General features: G+C 37.0%; 2 protein-coding genes across 5 annotated transcripts in view; one reads left to right on the top strand and one right to left on the bottom strand.

Moving 5' to 3' along the window:
* sptb (spectrin, beta, erythrocytic) overlaps positions 1 to 3,404 on the top strand; it is a 48,523-nt gene extending 45,119 nt beyond the window's left edge. For all 3 annotated transcript variants that reach the window (XM_044167179.1, XM_044167180.1, XM_044167178.1), the window contains one exon: positions 239 to 3,404. In XM_044167179.1, coding sequence (XP_044023114.1) covers positions 239 to 430 — 192 coding nt within the window. In that variant the 3' untranslated portion in view covers positions 431 to 3,404. The remainder of the gene's footprint in view (positions 1 to 238) is intronic.
* Positions 3,405 to 3,540: 136 nt separating this feature from the next.
* Positions 3,541 to 20,142, bottom strand: LOC122862024 (synaptosomal-associated protein 23-like). 2 transcript variants are annotated; one of them, XM_044167182.1, is made up of 8 exons: positions 19,986 to 20,142; positions 15,619 to 15,733; positions 10,778 to 10,819; positions 10,348 to 10,396; positions 9,116 to 9,233; positions 7,327 to 7,500; positions 7,013 to 7,157; positions 3,541 to 5,887 (listed from the first exon to the last, which is right to left on the bottom strand). In XM_044167182.1, exons 2-8 carry the CDS (start codon positions 15,673 to 15,675, stop codon positions 5,825 to 5,827), a joined length of 648 nt encoding a protein of 215 aa, XP_044023117.1. In that variant the 5' UTR covers positions 15,676 to 15,733; positions 19,986 to 20,142; the 3' UTR covers positions 3,541 to 5,824. The 2 variants fall into 2 exon arrangements, with proteins under 2 accessions (XP_044023117.1, XP_044023116.1); XM_044167181.1 differs by lacking the exon at positions 19,986 to 20,142 and adding an exon at positions 19,799 to 19,963.
* Between the last annotated feature and the right edge of the window lie 388 nt (positions 20,143 to 20,530).

The raw sequence follows: 20,530 nt of genomic DNA, 5'->3' as shown, positions 1-20,530 counted from the left end.
GTACATACATATTTTATTTATTATATATACACACTGTTTCAATTTGACATGTCTGCCCATGTCTATTACCCCAATTTATTGTCACAAACAGCTTTTTAAAAGTTTCATTGTTAAATGCGTGACCACTTCCACTTTTTTACTCAAATTGACCAAGATACAAAAACACACACTGGTAGGTAGGAGGTGGACATCCCTTTGTAAGCCGCTCTGGTGTGTGCGTTTTTGTGTTTAATTTCAGGAGGAGCTCCAGCGTTGGAGCAAGGCCATGGAGAAGGCTGTTCAGCCCCTGGCAGCGGAGGAGGCGTCGGGGCCCTCAGGGGCCAAAGCCCACAGCCTGCCTGCTCCCTCCTCCTCAGCTGCCCTCCCTGAGCCCAGCTCTGCCAAGAAAGACAAGGAGAAGAAGTTCAGTCGCTTTGCCAAGAAGAAGTGAAAGGAGATGGGAAGACCATCAGGAGGGGGTGGGGTGGGGGGTGGAGGGGTTGCCTAGGCAACCTGGAAAGAGAAAGTAGTATTTGTGTACAATCAGTCAGTGCAAGCTTTTTATCACTAGATTTTTTTATATTATTTTGCGAGAATTAACATAAATATTGTAGTTTAGGTTAAAGCCATCACTCTTTTGCCTGTATTTAAGCCAGTGTATCATTGCGAAGGCCCACGTTTTTCTTTGTGTTCTTTTCAACAAATGCCAAATTCAAAGCATTAAATTAAAGCACAGGAATGCTCCTTTCACACTCAACCAAAGAATGTTTGTAAAACTTCTTTTGTTACTTTTGCTGCAGTTTTTTTGCTTTAGTATGGCATGCTTTGATATAGCTATGTACGATATGAAGGCCTATAATGGACATAGGGTGACTCAAGAGTACTAAGAAGTACTTTTATTAATCTGCCTTATACAATGGTTGTGAACTGTAATACTGTGCTGTTTGAATTTGGAGCACTAAATGCTACTTATAGAACCAGAGTGAATTTAACAGGCTTTAAAAAGCTTTGTAAATGCAGTGTAAAGAATTGGTGATGAGCAAACCGTAGTGCAGTGATGTACAGTGCACACACACCAAGTGTAATTGCAGGCATGCAAACTAAATGCTCTATGCACTGTGAAGGGTTTGACTGTTGAGATTTTAAGTCGGTAACTGATGACATATGAGCAGTCATGAGACGCCACAATCAGTCAGTTTTGAATATAGATCTAGTCCAACTGTATTCTCAGCTGAACTGTGGCAGTAGTTATTTCTGTGAACTAGAAATATATTCAACACTTGTGTATTGAAAATTTCATATCTATTCATTAACATATATACATATACAGTTTATATATCTACAGATGCATGAAGTATGTTTTACGATAGTTTGATATGGTGCTATTGTGATATTCTTGATCAAGACCAACTTGACCTGCCTTATTTGTCTTCAACTTTGGCTTATAGTGACACATGTGAAAATATATTCTGTTAGCATATATCTGAGGGGTGTTTCATGAAGGTGGCTCAGAAAAGCAGGCCTTATTGTGAAAAGCCTGACTTGAAATGAGCCTAACAAACTGAACCAGGATTGTTCTGTTTCCCGAAGACAAGTCTGGTTTATTTTGAAACACAGAACCGAGACACGAAGCACTGATAACACAAATTCATTAGGAAGAAAACGGACATGTAAAGACAAAACTGCAATGTTTGCGGTGACGAAGCAGCACATATTAAACATAATATGGAGTAAAAATATTACAGCAAAAATTAACAAAACCACTGCCATAAACACAAAAAAAAAGAACTTTTGGCAGAATGTTGTGGGTCAGCAGTCAGCTCAGGCTCTACTAGTAATCATGAATTCATGGGTTCAAATCCCATGTGAGTAATGGGAACTTTCTATAATAAGAGCTAAAAATTAATGTATAGATGTATCAGAAACTAAACTTCTCTATCAGTATGATTTCCCTGTTTTGTTTGGACCAGTGATACAAGAGTCTCCATATGGTGAAAATACTGTTAAAATACCTTCAGATTGGCTGCCTGTCCCGCTTGTATTTGTAATAGACTTTAATTTTATTCAAGTGACATTTAAAGAGAACAAATGGTGAAAATGCTGCTATTAAAAAAAGAAATTCAAGTTCAAATTTTGAGCAGCCCATGTCAAATCTGCTAAATTTGACATCCAGCAAAAAGAGGAACCTTAAGGGAGGAACTTAAAAGAAAACAGTGTTTTTAGTATGACATAATGATTGTAACACTGGTTAAGCCTGAGGTGAAGCTAAACCAGAAAACTAACCTGACCAAAACAAGGCTAGTCTGGAAGGATAAGTTTTCATGGTAACCTAGGTCAGACTTATTTAAACCTCCGTTATGATAAAATAAGCCTGACTTGCTGATATAAACCTGGTTTAACTGGTAATCTGGTTTTATGAAACACCCCTCTGGGCTCACAAACTAGATTTTTTATTTACAAGAAATGTTGAGTGTCAAATTACACCCAACTAGAATTTACACCAGGTGCTCTTGCAGAAAAAGAGCCTGGACCATTATTCAAAAAGTATTATGGTACCAGCCAAAGTCTAGGACAAGCTGTGGGTCGGATGAATCTTGACTGCTTTTCCAAACCACACAACAGGACCAGGCATGCTCTTTATCTAAGCGAGGATCATACAGTAGCAGTATGGAGCTGAGGGAATGTGTCTTTAATATGAATGTAAGGGAAGAAAGGAAGGAAGTGAGAATTTGGTACACTTAGGAGTTTCAACAATAAAGCCATAATAGAATAAAACATTTTAAATCGATATACACATACAGGGAATATAGAGTATGTACAGTATATGGAATCTCATTTATAGATGTTAATTTGTCACCAGGATGGTGGATCACACATACACTCTCCCCCTGCCGTCTTGCCTTGTACTGTGGGCTCCGTCCCTGAACTACAATCCCAACTCAAGTGACTTCATTGAAGCGATGGAAGTCAGGTGTAGAAAGAAAAACGAGACTGTTCAGCTCAAGAGGAAATGAGGTAGCATCGTGATTATCTCTGTCAAGATTATTTACATTAATAAAGGAACAAAATAGTTATTAAATCTATGATCTTGTGGCTGTCTAAACAAGATATACAGATGTTTCCATGTGCAGAGGGCCGGAAGAACATCACAACTGCTCCTCGAAATGGTTTGGGAAACTTGCATCACATGTATTTAGTCTTGTTTTTATTGGTCGCTATATCTACACTAACCCCGATTCTGACACTTCCTACTCCGTCACCTTCAATCCACTTTGTTTATTCCTCCACTCCTTCCTACCTGCCTTTTCTGTTCAGTGGTTTTTAATCTGCATTTTGTACTCTCTAGCTATGTAAAATATCCAGAAATGTTGACATGAAATATCAAATACATTTTGAGAGAATAAACTTTAAATCAAACTCCTGAACTATAGAGTTTGGGTTTATTTATTGTCATTTTAATCTCCTTTGCTAAATTTTGAAATTCATGCCCACAGTTGTACCATTGAATACTGATTTAATTCTAATTAATCCATTAAAAAAAAAAAAAAAGGTGCAATAAAATGAATTTCAAAATAGATTTATTGAGTACAAACAATTTAACAGAGGCAGGTGTGAAATAAAGGCATCTGTTAACCAGCTAATTTCAGGTAAGACGGCTGCATATGAACATATTCAAAATAGACAAAACGGTTGGATTTACATTCCAGTGGTTGTTGGTAAAACAATGAATAAACAGCCTCAAGACAGCGGGGCAGACTTAGGCTGGACTAATTAGATCTCAGCTGACAAGTAACTGGCTGAGAATGATCACTTATTCAGGGCTTGGTATTGCCAGTTCATTTCAATCTTTACAAACTCAATAGGCATCTGCCTGCAGCAGAGCATACAAATGATCATTTATCTTCAAAACAAATAAGCCAGAAGATGCATACGAGATATACTTTCAGTATACCGTATTAATTTATCATTAGCCAATTTTCCACAGCGAGGCCTTAACAGAGCCCGCCAAGACTTATTCCACATCTACATTACCCCTTAAACATAATTCATTTACATGTATACTTTTGCATCTTGCTGCCAGCAGTAATTTCTCAGCCTGGCTACGGCTTCAACAAAACAAATTATGCTTTCCATCATCAGATATTATCATTTTACTGTAGCTCTGCTGTGAAAACTTGCTATTTACAGAACAGATGCAAGAGGAGCAGTTTGTGATACAATGGCTGTTACAACACAACCATCGACCATCTATAAAAAGGCATTGACAGGGTTCCCATTTCTAAATTCCAATATTTTGCAGACTTTTAAGTATGATTCTAGGGATATTTTCATTATGACAAAACTGCGGCATATGCCATAATTACAATGACCTAAAGAGCTAATATGAGAAATGATAGTGGATCCAACAAATGTACAGCAGTGTGTGTCAGAACTGAACATTTGTTTTTACACTCTTACAGACAATGTACAAATCAAACTTTTTTTCACATTACCAGACTGTGTAGGAACCCTGCATAGGCTGTTAAATCTCCTCTTGGGTGCTATAAATCTCAATTAACCAGGAGGTAACGAAGAAAGCAGAATGGAATTAGATTAACAGACTTACTATAGGCAATTACACAGCTACAGTATGTTTCAGTATTTACATCAACATGGTCAGAGTGAAAAACCTCAAGAGACACTATAAAGTACAGCAGTTGATCCAGTGATGACAAATCTACTGTTATTCAACCACCCATGTTTTCCATATTCAGTGTTATTATAAAATAAACTAGATGCCTTGTAGGAGGTAATGATGAACATTCCTCATGATGCTTACTGACCCTCCTTTACATTTGAAGGACAAATGATGGCTATATATTAAATTTCTCACAACAGTTCAGCGCCTCACAATTTTCCTGCAAATAGTTGCAACTACCTTGACTTCTCATCAGTCAGAAAATAATAAAAAAATAATTGCTAATATTCAGGGTTAGGTGCTTTGAATTCCAGCATGAAAGGATTTGCCATGACTCACTCCAAAGCACAACATTTTATATTTTTTGAAATAGCTTTTACAACTGAAATGGCATAAATGCCATGAGAACAAAGTTTTCAAAAACACAACTTTATTCACAAGTCACTCCTGCTTGATAAAAGAGTCATTAAATAAGCATAGCATCTCAAAATAATACACGATACAATAACTTTAATTACACACTGAACCAATATGAATTTGAGTAGATACATTTGTTTCAGACCAAAGTCAATGTTTTGATTAAACTAGATGTAGCTGTATCAAGACAGGACCAACAGGGGGTGATACATAAATATACGCGGTGCTGTTTATCACTAAAAGACAGCTGATGAGTTTGGATCTGTGACCTCATCCATACAAACCAGAGACGCACACAGACAAAGAGACAGTTCATAGTTCTTGACTTCAAGAGAAAAGCAAAACAGAAAAAATAAGACAGAAAAGCAGCTGATGTGTGCTACTTCCCCCTTCCGGTGAATATTGAGATATGATACAACAGGTCTGGTGCACATTTGGTATTGAACAGCAGGGATAGGCAGTCAGTCACCTCTTTGGTGCAGTTTCTGATGCCCATGCTGCACTTCGAAGTCCAGCATGACTTTGAATACATGTGTATATTGGTGGCGGTTAATTTATAAAATGTATAAATGTTTGTGTATTGTACTTACATCTTAATGTAGTAAAGGCTAGCACACTGCTGGCAAAAATATTCTTCCAGACTGAATTTATTTTTTTTTCAGAGTGTGTATTTGTGCATGTGTGCAAGTATGCAGTGGCGACAGAGGCTCAAGGTTGATGGATTAAATTGGAAGAAGCAGGGATCCTTGTCTATTTGATGAGCTTGTTGGCTCTCTGGTTCGCTTCATCAATACGAACTTTGTTCATGTCGGCCTGAAAGAAAGAAAAATGGGTGAAAAGGGGTTGTTATACAAACATTTCTTTTCATTTAGCAATTCACTGACTTGAAATACATAAAAAAACAAAAAACAAAAAACAAAACAAAACACTGAAGGCTCCCTGTGGAGTTTTTGACCTCTAGTGCTATGGATTTTTTATTTTTTTTTTAAATAAGTGTGTCCCCTTTTTGTTTGTCTTGTGCACGAGGATGCACATGCACGTGGGGGACACGATTAGCAGTCAATGGTTTCACGCGCTTCCACTGATATACAGATGGCAGTATGTGCCAAGATGCGCAGCAGTGTGCCAACAAAGGCAGGGAAGAAGAAGACTCCAAGTAAACATGGATGTAAACAACAAAGCAGAACAGAAAGAAAAATCAGTTTTTGCAAATGTTTTATGAGGATGGAAATGGATTTAACACGTTTGTTAGACCTCAAGGAGTTTTAATATAACTTTTGTTTGTTTACAAGAGAACTTTTAACTTGAATGCATTTAATTGGATTTACTAGTTAAAAAAGGTAAGTGGAAGTCACACAAAATGTGTAGAACCACATAATGTGCTCTACCCCAATACCTAATTCTTTAAAAAAGGTGCCCTGCGGAGTTTTTTTTGTAAAGAAACAAAAGTTATGTTTACATTCATTGTTTCCTCATAAAACTTTTGCAAAGCTGATTTTTAAAAATATTTTAAATCCATCATTGTTTACATCAATGCTTGCATGTCTTCTTCTTCCTTCCGCATTACCGCAGCCAAGTGGAACAGCGTCACACCGTGGGCAGGTATTTGTGTCTGGTTGCATGTGCGTCCTCTTACGCATGAACATGATACAAACAAAACAGGGCCCCATTTGTAAAGGATATTGCTTTATAGTGCTACTAGTGGTGAAAAACTTGATGAAGAACAAAAAAACATTTCATGAGAAAAACATTTCTTTTCTGAGACAACTTAAATTATGAGAGTGGATGTTTTCTACCAATTTTAGTATATGTAATTTTGGAGGGAATCAGAAAGTCGAGGTGACAGAACGTGCTTAAAAAGTGTGATCAAACAAATACAAATACACATTAACATTAACAGTACAAAACAACTGAAATATCATAAGCTCAGACTATTACCTTAGAAGTGATGTTGTCAATCTGTTTGTTCTGCTTGTCTATCTCGCTGCCCATATCCATAGCCATAGTTTTCAGGTTGCCAATGATGCTGCCCACTGCATCCAGATTCTCCTCCATCTCATCCTCGCGTGCATCATTGGTTATCCTGTACCACAGAAGAAAAGTAAGTTTTATTTGTACACAAGAGCTCAGTCAAATGTGCCTCAATGTCATTTGTGACTAGCACAATTAAAGACTATATGTCATTTCTAAATTTACAACGCGCAACATTATGGGAAAAGATTCTTAAGGAATCAAAATTACCAGGACCCCACCTCTTGATGTACGGGCCTGATGGTCCCGAGGCGTTCACCTGGGCAGCCTGGCCGTTGCGAACACCCGAGGGCTGCCTTGAGACTACTTTTGAGCCATTGGAATCAATTTCGCCTTCACCTCCTCCAATACCCCAGGTACGCTTGTATCGTGAGTCGTGCTCGATTGACGACACCCTGGAGGAAGAAAGGAAAGTCACTACAAACCAGGAAATCCGGAGGTGTTTAAATAAAAACTAGAAGGAAGTTAACTTAAGCACAACCACATGGCCCATTACATAAAAGCATCCACAAGAGGTTTATAAGGCCACGGGTCAGCTATTACAACAATCAGAAGTTTATTAATCGTAAGGAAGTTAAAAAGATTCCCTACCTTATCTTATGGTATTCATCAAAGAATCCTCTTCTCCAATGTAAAAGCATTTTGGGGAGATTTTTTTCCACGTTTAGAACCAGATATGATGTTACTATGCACACACACACTGACACTGCATATCGATACGGTTTGATGGAGAGAGTTTTAAGTATGCTCAGCACAGAGCAGTGCACCATGTTAAGGACTTGGTAGGAACATGGTCACATTCTCTACCCATTCATAAACCACTGGGAATGCTCACACATTCTATCAGCAATCTTTTGAGAAATAAATGCACATTTGACATGCAAATTTGTATTTTCTTCTCTCCATGTCACACTTTGCCATTACCAGCCAACATTTGTGAATGTGGCTGCAGTTCATGCTGTGTTCATGTGAAATCACCCTGACAAATCAGAGTAGTGTCATGGAAGCGTTCAAACCCATGATAATAAGAGTTGTGAAAAGAGAGAGGCCACTGGTTCCGGAAATGTTTTTCCCAGTTCTGTATTCCCATTTAAAAATATTTGTTTTAACAATATCCTCAATGTTACTTGACATAAAAACACAGGACTCTCCTGGATAATGGAACAATTCTACAAGTTTATGGAATGGCTATCAATTTTTGTTATTTCTGCTTTGTTTTTGAGAAATCATGCTTTGTCTGTGAGTTTGGCATGGCAACACTCATGAGCATCGGCTGCTGTTGCTATGGAGAAGGAGCCAGGCAGAGGCGCGAATCAGAGCAGTACAGAATTCAAAACGCTTTGTTGTTACAGGTGGGAACAAAACACGGCACCATAGTTGCAGAATTCATACAAAATTTACCCAGAATCCAAAAGTGAATTAATATAAGCTAAAGATTGTATTATTAGTTTTATCAGCACCATAATCTACATAATAACTTTCAACAGCTGTTAGCAGCGCTCTTAAAGAGAATTTTAAGCCAAAATGCTCCTTAGGAGATGTCTCACCTTACTTTTTAAAATTTTTTTTATGTACACAAGCTGGTACCGTCGACCTTTTATCAAAGAACCAGATATTTTGTAACACAGTTGGTCGACTCTTGTACTGATGATTTAACCAGGAGGGTTTCATGCCTGTAGAACACTACGGGGCTTTTACTTCTGGAACCAGATTGCTTGAAATAACTCCCCACTTTGCAACTCTATACATAATATAAAAAATAAACAAGATAAAATATGCTAATGATTAGAAACTGCAGTTGTTTTATACAGCTTCCTTTTCTGTTTGCTGTATACTGCTAATAGCTATCACTGTGAGGTTCATTCACACAATTTTGTTAAAACCCGCCACTTATCTGTTCTATAAATTATCATGAGACATACAAGCACAGCACACAAAAAAAGTAGAGGAAAGCACGATAACACACAACAGTGATTTGGAGCCTTGAGCAGCTCTGAGTGTACAGTGTACCTGTCACAGGGGCAAACACAGAGGCCGCAGCACTTTGAGAGGTCAGTCAGGTTTTTCTCAGCCTGTCTCATGTCCTGGTTGATCTGGTCCATGCCCTCGTCCACACGCTTCAGCTGCTCTGAAACAGACAGGCACAACACGCCATGTCAGACTCCTTTTCTGTATCTAGGCATATTTTATACACTAAGAATTTGTCTTATTGTTAATTTTGTTTAGCACCTTTATTGATCCATTTTTAGAATAGATTAAATTAAACTTTAATGGTCCCTGTGGGATTCCCAAATTGGGTCAATATCTGGGTCACTGCAGCAGCAAAAAAGGGGATAAAGATAACAAACAAATAACATACTGCAGGTAGTACAACAAATTATTACAAATGCACATTTGTAAATAAAGAACACATATCTTGGACAGCACTTACACATAAAGTTATAGACAAAAAACAACAACAACAAAGATTTCAGCGCAAATAGACAAATAACTTTCCTGAGGAAAAAAATGAGGATCATTAATGAACACAATGGTTTGGCACACCAATATTTTGGGAAGCACATTAAAGAAGTTACTACCAATAACAAATGACTTCCATGACTAATTTGGCCAATACTGATGCACACTCAAACGCAGATTTTTAATTTAATTTCAATACCTTTATTAGTACCTGTTCTGTTCTATTACTTAACACTACACTGTTTAAGTGCTTACAGTCACACAGGGATGTTAGAACAAATGACTTCAACTCTTAAATTAGAAAATATGTAACATTTCTTTAGGCATAACATTGTTAAACATTTTTGTCGTTGCAATTTTTCTATAGCAGACACATGCTTGAGAACTTCCCTGTACAATTCTGACTGCCTCAAGAGGAAAAAAAGTTTGTATTGTGGCACAATGACATCTGGTTGATTTTAGCTGCCACACAATCTTGCAAAAAAAGAAAGCAATCTGATGCACAAGGATGTGCATATTAGTGTATTTCAGAAAAACATTTAGATTGTGATGACATAGTGTGAAATCTGTCATTATTCACTTGCAGTTATTCAAAATGAATGAAAAACATCCAAAAATTATTATGGGTGACTCTTTAAACTTAACGATTAGCATTCAGTCTTTGCTACAGACAAAGAGCAACAACAAATACTTTTTTTAAAATGAAAATGATTAAATGAGTTGTAGAAAAAAAATAGAAGTGGAAACATTTGCATCAAAACTAGCAGTGTTGTATTATTTACCTCCTTGCTCGTCCAACATCACCATAGTTTTGATGCCGGTCTGTTTGCTCTGAAAACAAGAGTCACATATTCAGAACCAATGAAAAGATTACAGACAGATTTATGTATTATACAGAATGGAAATATCAGGGTTGGATACATTTAAGAGTTTATTAGAATAGAGTATTAGAATATTGGCTTGGTTCAGAATTTGAAAACTAACAGACTAATACAAGTTTAATAATAATAATAATAATAATAATAATAATAATAACCAAATTGGAAGGACATTATATCGCTGAGATCGTCATACACTGAGTTGAGATATCACTAATCCTCATATAGGTAGGGGCCAATTATATACCAACAGGGACTCGCTTTCGGTCAACAAAATACAGCTACATGTAAGATGATATTGTGCTTTTGTGTCAGTAGCAGCAGCAAGTCTCACCTCCTCTGCCATCTGCAGCATCCTCCGTGTGCTTTCCAATGACTGTGGAGGAAAAACAGGAGGTGTTAGTGAATAAAAAGAGGTGAGGTGAGCAAGTTTCTTGTCTAAAAAAAACACAGAGAATGAGGAAAAAAAGACCGAAACAGCAACAAAGACTGATTTGGAGAGCATTCAAACCTCAGGATTGATACATCTTTGTGTTTGGCTCCTTTAGGTGCCAACTGCCCAAATATAACCAAACAAGATATTGGACATAAAATTAACATGGACTCAAGTGTTTGACAGGGGATTTTAGAGCGTCAAAGATTATTAAGTTGGAACACTTCATTTTGTTTACGCTGAGACAGATTCTTCCAGTTATTTCGAACAAAAAAACCCAAACAAACTGATTGGTGTAAATGTGGCCTTAGGAGAACAGAACAACAGAAGGGAATTAACAAGGAGACAATAATAAAGAGAGCAAGATAAGAGGGATAAGGAGAATGGAAAGATACACATGATAAGAAAAACATGGGGGAAGTTACCCCATTATTATTCATAAAAAAAAGGTATGAAAAGTAGATGGTGACAAATCTATAAAACCAGTGAGTGTGAGTGTAAAGTTATAAGATCTCTGGCTCTAATCATTTACATCAGTGTCTGAATTACTCTTTCCCTGCACCCTCTGCCTGTCCTGTATAGCTGGGCGATACATCAATAGATGCAGCACAGTTAAGAAACATACATTTCTGACCTTATTGGGGCTTATCGATTAATCTGCCAAGTATTTGCTCAATAAATTGTTATATTAGTCTATAAAATACTAGAAAATAGTGAAAACTGCCCTTCTACAGCCTGAAGTGATGTCTTCAAAGACACCTGATTATCAAAATATTATGAGCGTTTAAGCTCAGAAATGACAACTGATTGTGTCTTGGTCGTTATATCCACATTGCTGATGATTTTATGTTTAGATTTTTTGTTTAGGGTATAACCCAACAGTTATCCTTAAAATATTATTAATATCTTATTGATATACAGATATGTGACAAATTAAAGGAAAAACAACATGAAGTGTCTTAGTAAGGTGCTGGGCCACCACGAGCTGCCAGAAGAGCTTCAATGCTCCTTGGCACAGATCGTCTCTGGACCTCTACTGGAGGATGAACACCATTCTTCCAAAATATATTCCCTTATTTAGTGCTATTGATGATGATGGTGAAGAGCGCTGTCTAACACATTAATGCAAAATCTCCCATAGGTGTTCAATTCGGTTGATATCTGGTGACTGCAAAGGCCATAGTATATGATTTACATACTTTTCATACTCAAACTATTCAGTGACCCCTGGCAACCTGTATAGAAGCTTATTCAGATTTTTCCTTTAATTTGTCACCAATCTGTATATCAGAGGTATTTGATTAAAATGAAAAAAAAAATAAAAAAGTTCACTGGTTCCAGCTTCTCAAACGCGAATATTTTCTGGTTTCTTTAGTCTTCCAAGATATTGGTCGAACAAAAACAAGCAAGCTCCTCTACTAGAGCTGAAACGATTAGTCAATTAATTGATTAGACAGAAAATAAACTGTCAACTATTCTGATAATCGATTAAGTTATTTTTCAAGAAGAAAAAAAAAAGAAGCCAAATATTCCCTAGTTCCAGCCTCTCAACTGTGAGGATTTGCTGCTTTTCTATGCCTTATGCGAAATAAACTGAGTGTTTTTGAGTTTACCATTTTACAGTTTAGTTTCAGCTCTAGACAGCATGCTAAAAGAAATCTGTTTAGTATGCATAATGTCTGGTTTAAGTATACTACATTTTGTCACTTCTCCAACACACTACATACCAAAACATCTTTAGAATTTGTATGTGATGTGGATTTGCAACACAGCTACAGTTTCCTGTATCTAAACTCTCCCTGATCAAGTGACATTGGTACAGCTGACACAAAAGTTAATCAACAGCAAGACACAGACAAAAAAACAAAAACACCACACACAGACACAAAAGTGTTGACAGCGAACTGGAATGCAGTCAGTTCAGGTGAGTTACGCCTTTGTGTCTCTATTAATAGCAAGTGCTGTGGAGAGAGCAGAGCATCCAAAGTGTGTGAGTGAAGCTCGGAAGCGACTCAGGGCATGACTCCATTGTTACCATCACTAATGAACTGTTAACAAGGGAGAGTAGGGACCCGATTCCTCATTCTCTCTGTGTTATGTTTGCTCTGAATACATTAATCAGTGAGTTGAGAAAAAGACAAACACGGAATTGGCGAGAGGGATGTTTTGAGCTCAGCCAGGTTTCTGTTGGCTTAGCCAGAACATCACTTGGATGGATAAACATTACATTATGTCTCCTAAAATCCTTGAACTTGGTTAATTAAGCCCAAAATCGCTGTCTTAGCCACATTTTCCAGATTGGGGTGCTGTGACAAATCTTTGAGATACAGACAATGGTGTGGTATTTTTATCATTTGTTTGGGATGGCTTAAATGGAAGTACAGATAGGCGAGGTATGTGCAGCTTCCAGCAAACTACATGTAAGGCTTTTTAAAAACATAAAATTAAAAGCGTTATTCTACCACAAAAAGCATAACACACACTTTGACACAATGTTGAAGAGTGTGGAAGCCATTTTTAAACTACTGGACATGGGAAACAGCCTTGAAATTATAAGACAGCTCGTGTTAGACTTCCTGAAAACAATCTTTTCTTATCATAACAAATTCCAATGTTGCCCCGATACATTACTAGCCATGCTCTGGCTTTGGGTAACCACTCATACCTGAAACACTCAGAGTGGTAAGTAGCATTAGCAGAAGGACCCTCCCATGCCCTGTCCCTTCTATGATCTGCTAAGTCAACCAGGCAGCAGCAAAAGGAAGAAAGGGAAAAAGAGAAAATTGCAGGTTAAGTCAGAAAGCACACACAGAGAGAAAAAGGTTAAGAAAAAAAAAAAAAAAAAAAAAGATTAAAAAACCCAGACAATTAGTACAGTCAAAATTACAGGAAGGTGAAGTGCACAGCTACAACCCAGCTAGAAAGTTAAGTTAATTTGCCTCCATTTGAATCAGATGGCTGATCATGCGATGCCCTGGAGTGCTGATTAAACAATTATGTCCTTGATAACAAAATGCTTAGATATAGCTGACAACATTCAAACTGTCAAAACCACCTAGGAGTAAGGGAGCTATCAGGATAAATTAGGCGTATAACTTCACACACTTCCTATTAATGCCTAGCTTAATAATCAACTGCAAATGCAATGAATCTAATTACCCACCCTCTGCTCTCTCAATGCTGAATGGAAGCAACCCCAGAATTGCATTTTCCCCCTCTACTGATGCTTTTCAAACTAAGCCAAAATTTGCTCTTCAACATGGTTATGGCTAAAATGATAATTTCATCACATAATGATAAATCTTCATTATTTTCAATAATGATTATTTTGGTGGGCAAGATTGAATCTAATATTTTAATAACACTAATACACAAATAAAACTGAACATACATTTGATTATCTACACTGTTGCAGCTTTGAAGGTTTTGCATCCAAGTGTTTGCACTTTGGACATTAAAAAGAATAGTTTGACAATTTGGGAAAATACGCTTATTTGCTGTCTGCCTGAGAGTTAGATGAGAAAATTGATATCACTCTCATATCTGTAAGCTACATATGAAACTAAAGCCAGCAGGCGGTTAGCTTAGCTTAACTTCTATTTTTGTAAACAAATAAAATATAATGTGTTAATTTGTGAGCTTAAAAGGGTGCTGGTAGGAGGATTTTTTAAAACGTTAGACAGAGCCAGGCTGGCTGTTTCCCCCAGTTTTCAGTGTTAATGCTACGCTAAGCTAACTGCCTGCTGGCTCTAGCTTCAAACTATTCCTTTAAGACTTTGCATTTTCAGCTCCTGCAGCATTTGTTTGGCTTCATTTCAATTTGAACAACTGCGGTTTTTCAAATCCGAGACAAATCCACTGTCCTGATTGCTTGTTTGTGGATAATTAGCATGTGTGTATTAGTCTTTTTGTCATGAATTAAAGTGATACGCCACCCAAATTCTCCCTTTTTAGTATCAAATACTCTGCAGGTTTGAAAGGTGTCTATTAAAAGATGGCAGTTTCATCCTCCACAGGGGACAGCAGCTATGGACAGCTTAAATTGGGTTACAATGAATTCCAATGGTGACAAGTTTTCACAGTAGGACTAAAAAAAAAAAAAAAACAAAAAAAAACAAAAAACGGTAACACTTTATTTTAGGGGTCAATAAACTTGAAACAATTTCCTACGATGTTTCTTGGATGTCATTTTGTACTAATTATTGGAAAAAATGTTAAAAAAGTTAAAAAGTTAAACCCAAGTAAATAATAATTTCTTAATAGTGGCAACATTATTCACCATATACATTGGATTGTTTGCTTGCCTGTAGACAAATTTCACATTTTGCATGTTCAGCTCACGTGTTGTGCATTGACTAAGACTGTGGGTTATGATTTTAATGAATTAATTGGATGTGTATCAGTTAGTACCAAAATACATAATTCTTTCTAAGAAATATCAGAGAGGATTATCAGGAAATTATTCAGAAATCACTGACCCGTAAAATAAAGAGTTACAAAAACAAAAATATCAAAACATCCACAGAAATTTATCAAACCCTCCTGCAACATTATCCACTTCCCCATTGCCCATTTGTATGCTCATTACGTTCCATAGTTTCACCATGGCTTCAGTCTGTAGCTTGTTTTGGCATTAGATACTAAAACATTTTGGCTAGAAAATTCCTGTAAGGAAGTTTCAGACTCAGAAACAGAATGAGGAAGAGAGGGATTATGGGTGTGTATTATGTGTGTGTGACTACCTCGTCAGTCACTTGGTTGGCCCTCAGGGTCATCTGTTCCACAGTCATGTCTTCCATGTTGTTGCTGTCCTGTTTGGAGGCTCCCCCAGTGGCACCGAGCTCGATATTCTGCGGCCTGGAAAAAAGGCAGATTTCAAAGGTCACTCACTAACGTCACATCAGAGGGCATCAATTATCATAAAGCGCTGTGACTCAAACAAATCGGGGAGCTCGCTTTACTGTAGACTACTATAGAAGATATTCTATGACCATACAAGACCAAATACAAAACACAGTGCTGGTCAAAAAGGGAAGAGAATGAACTTCGAGAGGAGTATAGCATCATATTGATTCCAATTAGTGACGAAATTAGTTGAATAACTCATTAGCTGATCAACATAAAATCAGTCCAATGATTTTCAATCTTAGTTATAGCCGGCAGAAACTGTATTTTTGAGACCAATATTGATGATAATATTTGCTAGTTTAAAAAATCTGATGCTGATATAAATATGAACACAAAACAAACATGTTTGATAAAGATCTCATATATTTAGTTATTTTAAAAAAAAAGATGTAAATATTTATAAAAATATTTTTTTAAATCAATTAATTGTTAAACCTGCAATAACTCACTATAAAGCTCAGTAAAGCCGAGTGGAGCTGTAGATTCAGGTGATAATTCTCTATCGGTTCATCACTATAAGCGACCCCCTTCACATTGTCATTTGAAAAATTGTAAAATTTCGAATATCGAGTATAGCCGCTTTCGGGACATTCACCAAGTAAGACTCCTTGATTTTCTCTGTCTCAAATAATTAAAATTCAACACTTTTCTGCTGGTCAGACAAAATAAGCTGTTACCCTCTGATAAGTTATAATGGGAATTTTTACATTATGCTTTTACATTATATAGACTGAAAAATTAACCGTAATTGTACTGGCTTTTGTTTGATGAAAATAGACAGTAGCCCTAATTCAAATTATATCTACATCAGGGTTTAGTGTCCCCTTATGCTACAGCACATCATTATGCCACAATACTAGTCAGGGCTCACTGCTGTACACTATTTCTTCATTGTGTAATCTTAAATATGGAGAACACATTTAAAAGACCTAACATTTAACTGCATGAGAACATCAATGTATGTTCATGTCGCTCATATGGAGAGGGAGGAAGGAGATGCAAAACCTAAACAAATCAGGCTCTTTTCCTGCCCCAGAAGGAATGTTAGGGAGTCTGAACACATACAGCAGGCTTGTTGATAAAAAGAAACAAAAATCTATTTCAATGATGAAGCAAAACTATCTTTTAGTGAGCCCTAGAGCAATTCCATGTTGGTGTAAAGCTTAGCTGCAGTGTGGCTAGCAGAATGTATGCTAACGATGAGGGAACAGAGATAAGGAGGCTGTGATAGGGAAATCAGAATCATGAGATTGGATGTTGGTAACTGGCAGAAGTACGCAAAATATTACCAAGGTTTACTACAATATTAAAACTTACAAAAAAGTTACAAACTAGACATTAAAAAAATAGTGATGAAATGATAAAAATGAAAATAAGAAATAAAAATAAAACAAGATACAGTTGTTGGTGAAAGTGTAAAAAGCACCTTACTGTTAAAAACATAGGCACTTTAAAAGAAGTTGTCTTTTAAGAATCTCCACAGATAATATGGACACTCTTAAAAAACAAAAACAAAAAGAAGAGCTTTCACACTTCAGTTTGCATTTTTCTGGTTTTAAAAAGGCAGCATCACAGTTTTGAGACACGTGTGAAATGAACAGTGAAAGGATGGATTTAGGGATTGTCTTACAGCAGGTGAGATACACTATACCTACTTCATTAGCTGAAAGCATGGTGGAAGGTTTGCAAATGCATGGTTGTTATCTATAATAATATTTTTTTTTTTAAATACAGTGCATTAAAATGCAAAAGTTCAACGCTAGTTCCTCAATGTTTAAGATTGAGTGCTGAAGAAGTGTCAGTGTCAGTTACTGAATCACAAACAAAACTTCAGATTAAAAAAAAGAAAAAAAAGGCACAGATACTGCAATTATACTCTCTGAGTTCAGATTAAAATTTTGGTTTCATGATCTTGCACAATATGTACAACAGCAGGGCGGGCACGATGCAAGAAGTGACGCTGAGAACCTTTTACTGTGAACCAGCAGCAGGAAGCGCTGATCGTGGCTGGCCGCTAAGGGCTACTTGTTGTGAAATTAGACATTTTACTGTGCTTTCAGTTTAAATTTTAAACATTTCAAAAAGGAGGAATGGACTTCATTAGAGTCCAGATGAAGCATGGCAAAGAGAAGTGGATTAAAATTAAATGCTCCTATGTGTTAGAGGAAGGTAAGAGCAGGACTATACGAAAAACAAAGCAAAAGAGTAACACCCACAGACAGAACTTGAGTAATAGGTGTGGTTTCACTTGTCATGTTTTTCCAGGTAATCCATTTGGATATACATTCTGATCACAACATGAGCTAGGATACCTCGCAGAACGGTTTAGCAGATATAAATACAATCCAAACAAAATCTGATTTGTAGATCAAGTGACCTTCATGCAGTCCAGCATCACAGGATGCACTGAAATGCTTGGTGTAATGGCAGCCCCAGACAGCCTTTGGTGCACAAGGTAACATGAGATCAACATCATCATAAGCATAGACTTAAGCCTGTTTTCTGTGATGCAGAAAGACTGCACTTTCAAGGACAGAGCCAGTTAACTATAAACACAGAGCTCTGTCTTTATGCCGAGTCTAGAGTTTTTAAACATACCAACATTCAGGAAACACAGCTTTATTCCATTTTCCCTTTCTTCCTCTTTTCCTTTAAAGTTCAAGCGACATTTTCCTGTTTTTCAAATAACCCCAGAACTTCAAGTTGCCTTTCCTGCACCAACTAAACATCCACGGGAAAAAAAAGAAAGAAGGGAAAATGGTAGTCTACATGGCAGACAGTTCAGAGGATTTAATGTTGTTGACTCTGCATTTATTTGTTTTTTTATTGTTTTTTGGAAAGAGAGCACTTGGTTCACGCAGGCTTGACTGCTTTTTCTAACTGATTATTGGATTTGGCAAGATACTGATGTTAGTTTACAACTGTATCACTGAAGGAGGACTCATTCACACATATTGTGCTTGTCTGAAGTACCAAGCCACAACAAGAGCAGATGAACATGTCAACACTGAAAGATCAATTACATGTGCCATTAATGGACCTCTGTACAGCTGGATATTGATTTATCCTCATGACTGATCCTGATGAGAAGGTTATACTTAAGCCACACATGTGTAAATACTAAATTTTTTTGTTGCTTGTGCAATTTGAGCCCTATATTTTCACACCTCACACTGGATAACACCACAAGACTGTCACACCACACTATATGTGTTCACAGTCACAAGAATAATTCAACAAGCCTAAAAAGGACATACATGTTATAGTTTCTTCACAGCACCAAGTATCTAATACAATAGTTCCTACAGGGAAACACATTTCTTGTTCCTCTACCCAAACCTGTTCCTCCAGATCTGACTGCAGCACAAACGTATGTCTTTTCTTATTCCAGTCATGTTGTGTTCTTATCCTCCTCCACATTCAAACCTAGAGGCTATTTTTTCCTACAGCCTGTCCTCAATGATGATAACACATTTATTTTGGTTAAATGTTTTGGTTGACTGATAATACTGACCTGTGTACCAAAACAAACAACAAGAGGGTCAATGGCATCATGCTGTACAGACTATACCTAAACCATTTATTTTTCTTTCAGAGCATGATTTACAGGGTACAAAAACGGTTTTCACAACAGCTGCCAATCATAATTCAATACATAGGAGAAAACACGACGGATGGTTAATCATTTCCGTTGTTACGTTTAAATAGGTGCAATGCTGTATCCACACACCTGACCTTGGTTATCTTACAATCAGAGGAATAACGTGCTGAGCAACTTTTTAACGAGGGTCACTTGATAAAGCAGATGACGTTGGGCTGAATGAGAAACACGAACCTAATGCACTAAAAAAAAAAAAAAAAAAAAAAAAAGCAGTCTCCCACACCCATGACACCAAAGTTGTGGCTGTAAAGTCCCTAAAAATAACACTTTTAAACTGAATGGAAGAGTTGAAGAATAAAAAAGAGAGGAAACAGTGTCGAACAGTCTGTCAAAGCAGATTAAAGTTTTCTTACATTGTCAGAGAAGTTGCTGTTTTGCTCAAGTATCGTAAACAGGGAAGGATCCGGGGGCAACTCGTTAACCTAGCTACTGTGCTGCTAGCTCGCTAGTTCCGCTTTCCTGACAACTACTTAACGCTACCACTCAAACAGGTTGAGAGAAAAGGGGAGCTAAGTAATCATCTAGGGAGTCAATACTTACAGTTAACCCTCCTTGTTTTAGAAAATGACCACGTTACTCCTCCTTCTTTACGGTATGTGAACTTGGCACAGGCAACTTCTGGATTCCTTCAGTTGTTCCACCGTCTTGCTGTCCGAAGAGGGTTGGTGCCTTTAAGTGCCGTAGGAAATATCGCGATTCTGAAAGCCGAGCTAATATAAGGTCGTTTTATAAATTCGGAAGAAGTAATCAGATGCTTCACTTAAGTGAAAGTATTAATAAAACACTGACAAAATATCATGTTACAGGTGAAGATGCATTTAAAACTTTACTTAAGTAAAACTAATGAAGTACCATCATCAAAATGTACTTAGGCTAAAGTACTCATAAAGCAGGGTGGCTCATTTCAGTGTTATTATATATTTTAGTGATGGATTATTATTAGTTGTGTATTACAATATAAGCACCATTTTGTATTTGGTTGAGGTGGAACCAATTTGTTTTACTACTTTATGTGATTTTGGGTTGTCTCATGTATCCTGTTTTATAAGCATTTAATATGTTTTGTATATAAAATCTTAATCTGC

This window comes from Siniperca chuatsi, linkage group LG15 (assembly GCF_020085105.1).
Source record: "Siniperca chuatsi isolate FFG_IHB_CAS linkage group LG15, ASM2008510v1, whole genome shotgun sequence".
In the NCBI taxonomy this organism is placed as follows: Eukaryota; Metazoa; Chordata; class Actinopteri; order Centrarchiformes; family Sinipercidae; genus Siniperca; species Siniperca chuatsi.
This window is presented reverse-complemented; position numbering and strand designations above follow the sequence as displayed.

What these genes read in the sequence shown, in the direction of transcription:
- LOC122862024 (XM_044167181.1), bottom strand. An exon ending in TGCTGCAGATGGCAGAGGAG is followed by an intron (nt 10,397 to 10,777) that starts GTGAGACTTGCT and finishes TCTTGTTTTCAG; the next exon opens with AGCAAACAGACCGGCATCAA. An exon ending in TTGACAACATCACTTCTAAG is followed by an intron (nt 5,888 to 7,012) that starts GTAATAGTCTGA and finishes TCTTTCTTTCAG; the next exon opens with GCCGACATGAACAAAGTTCG.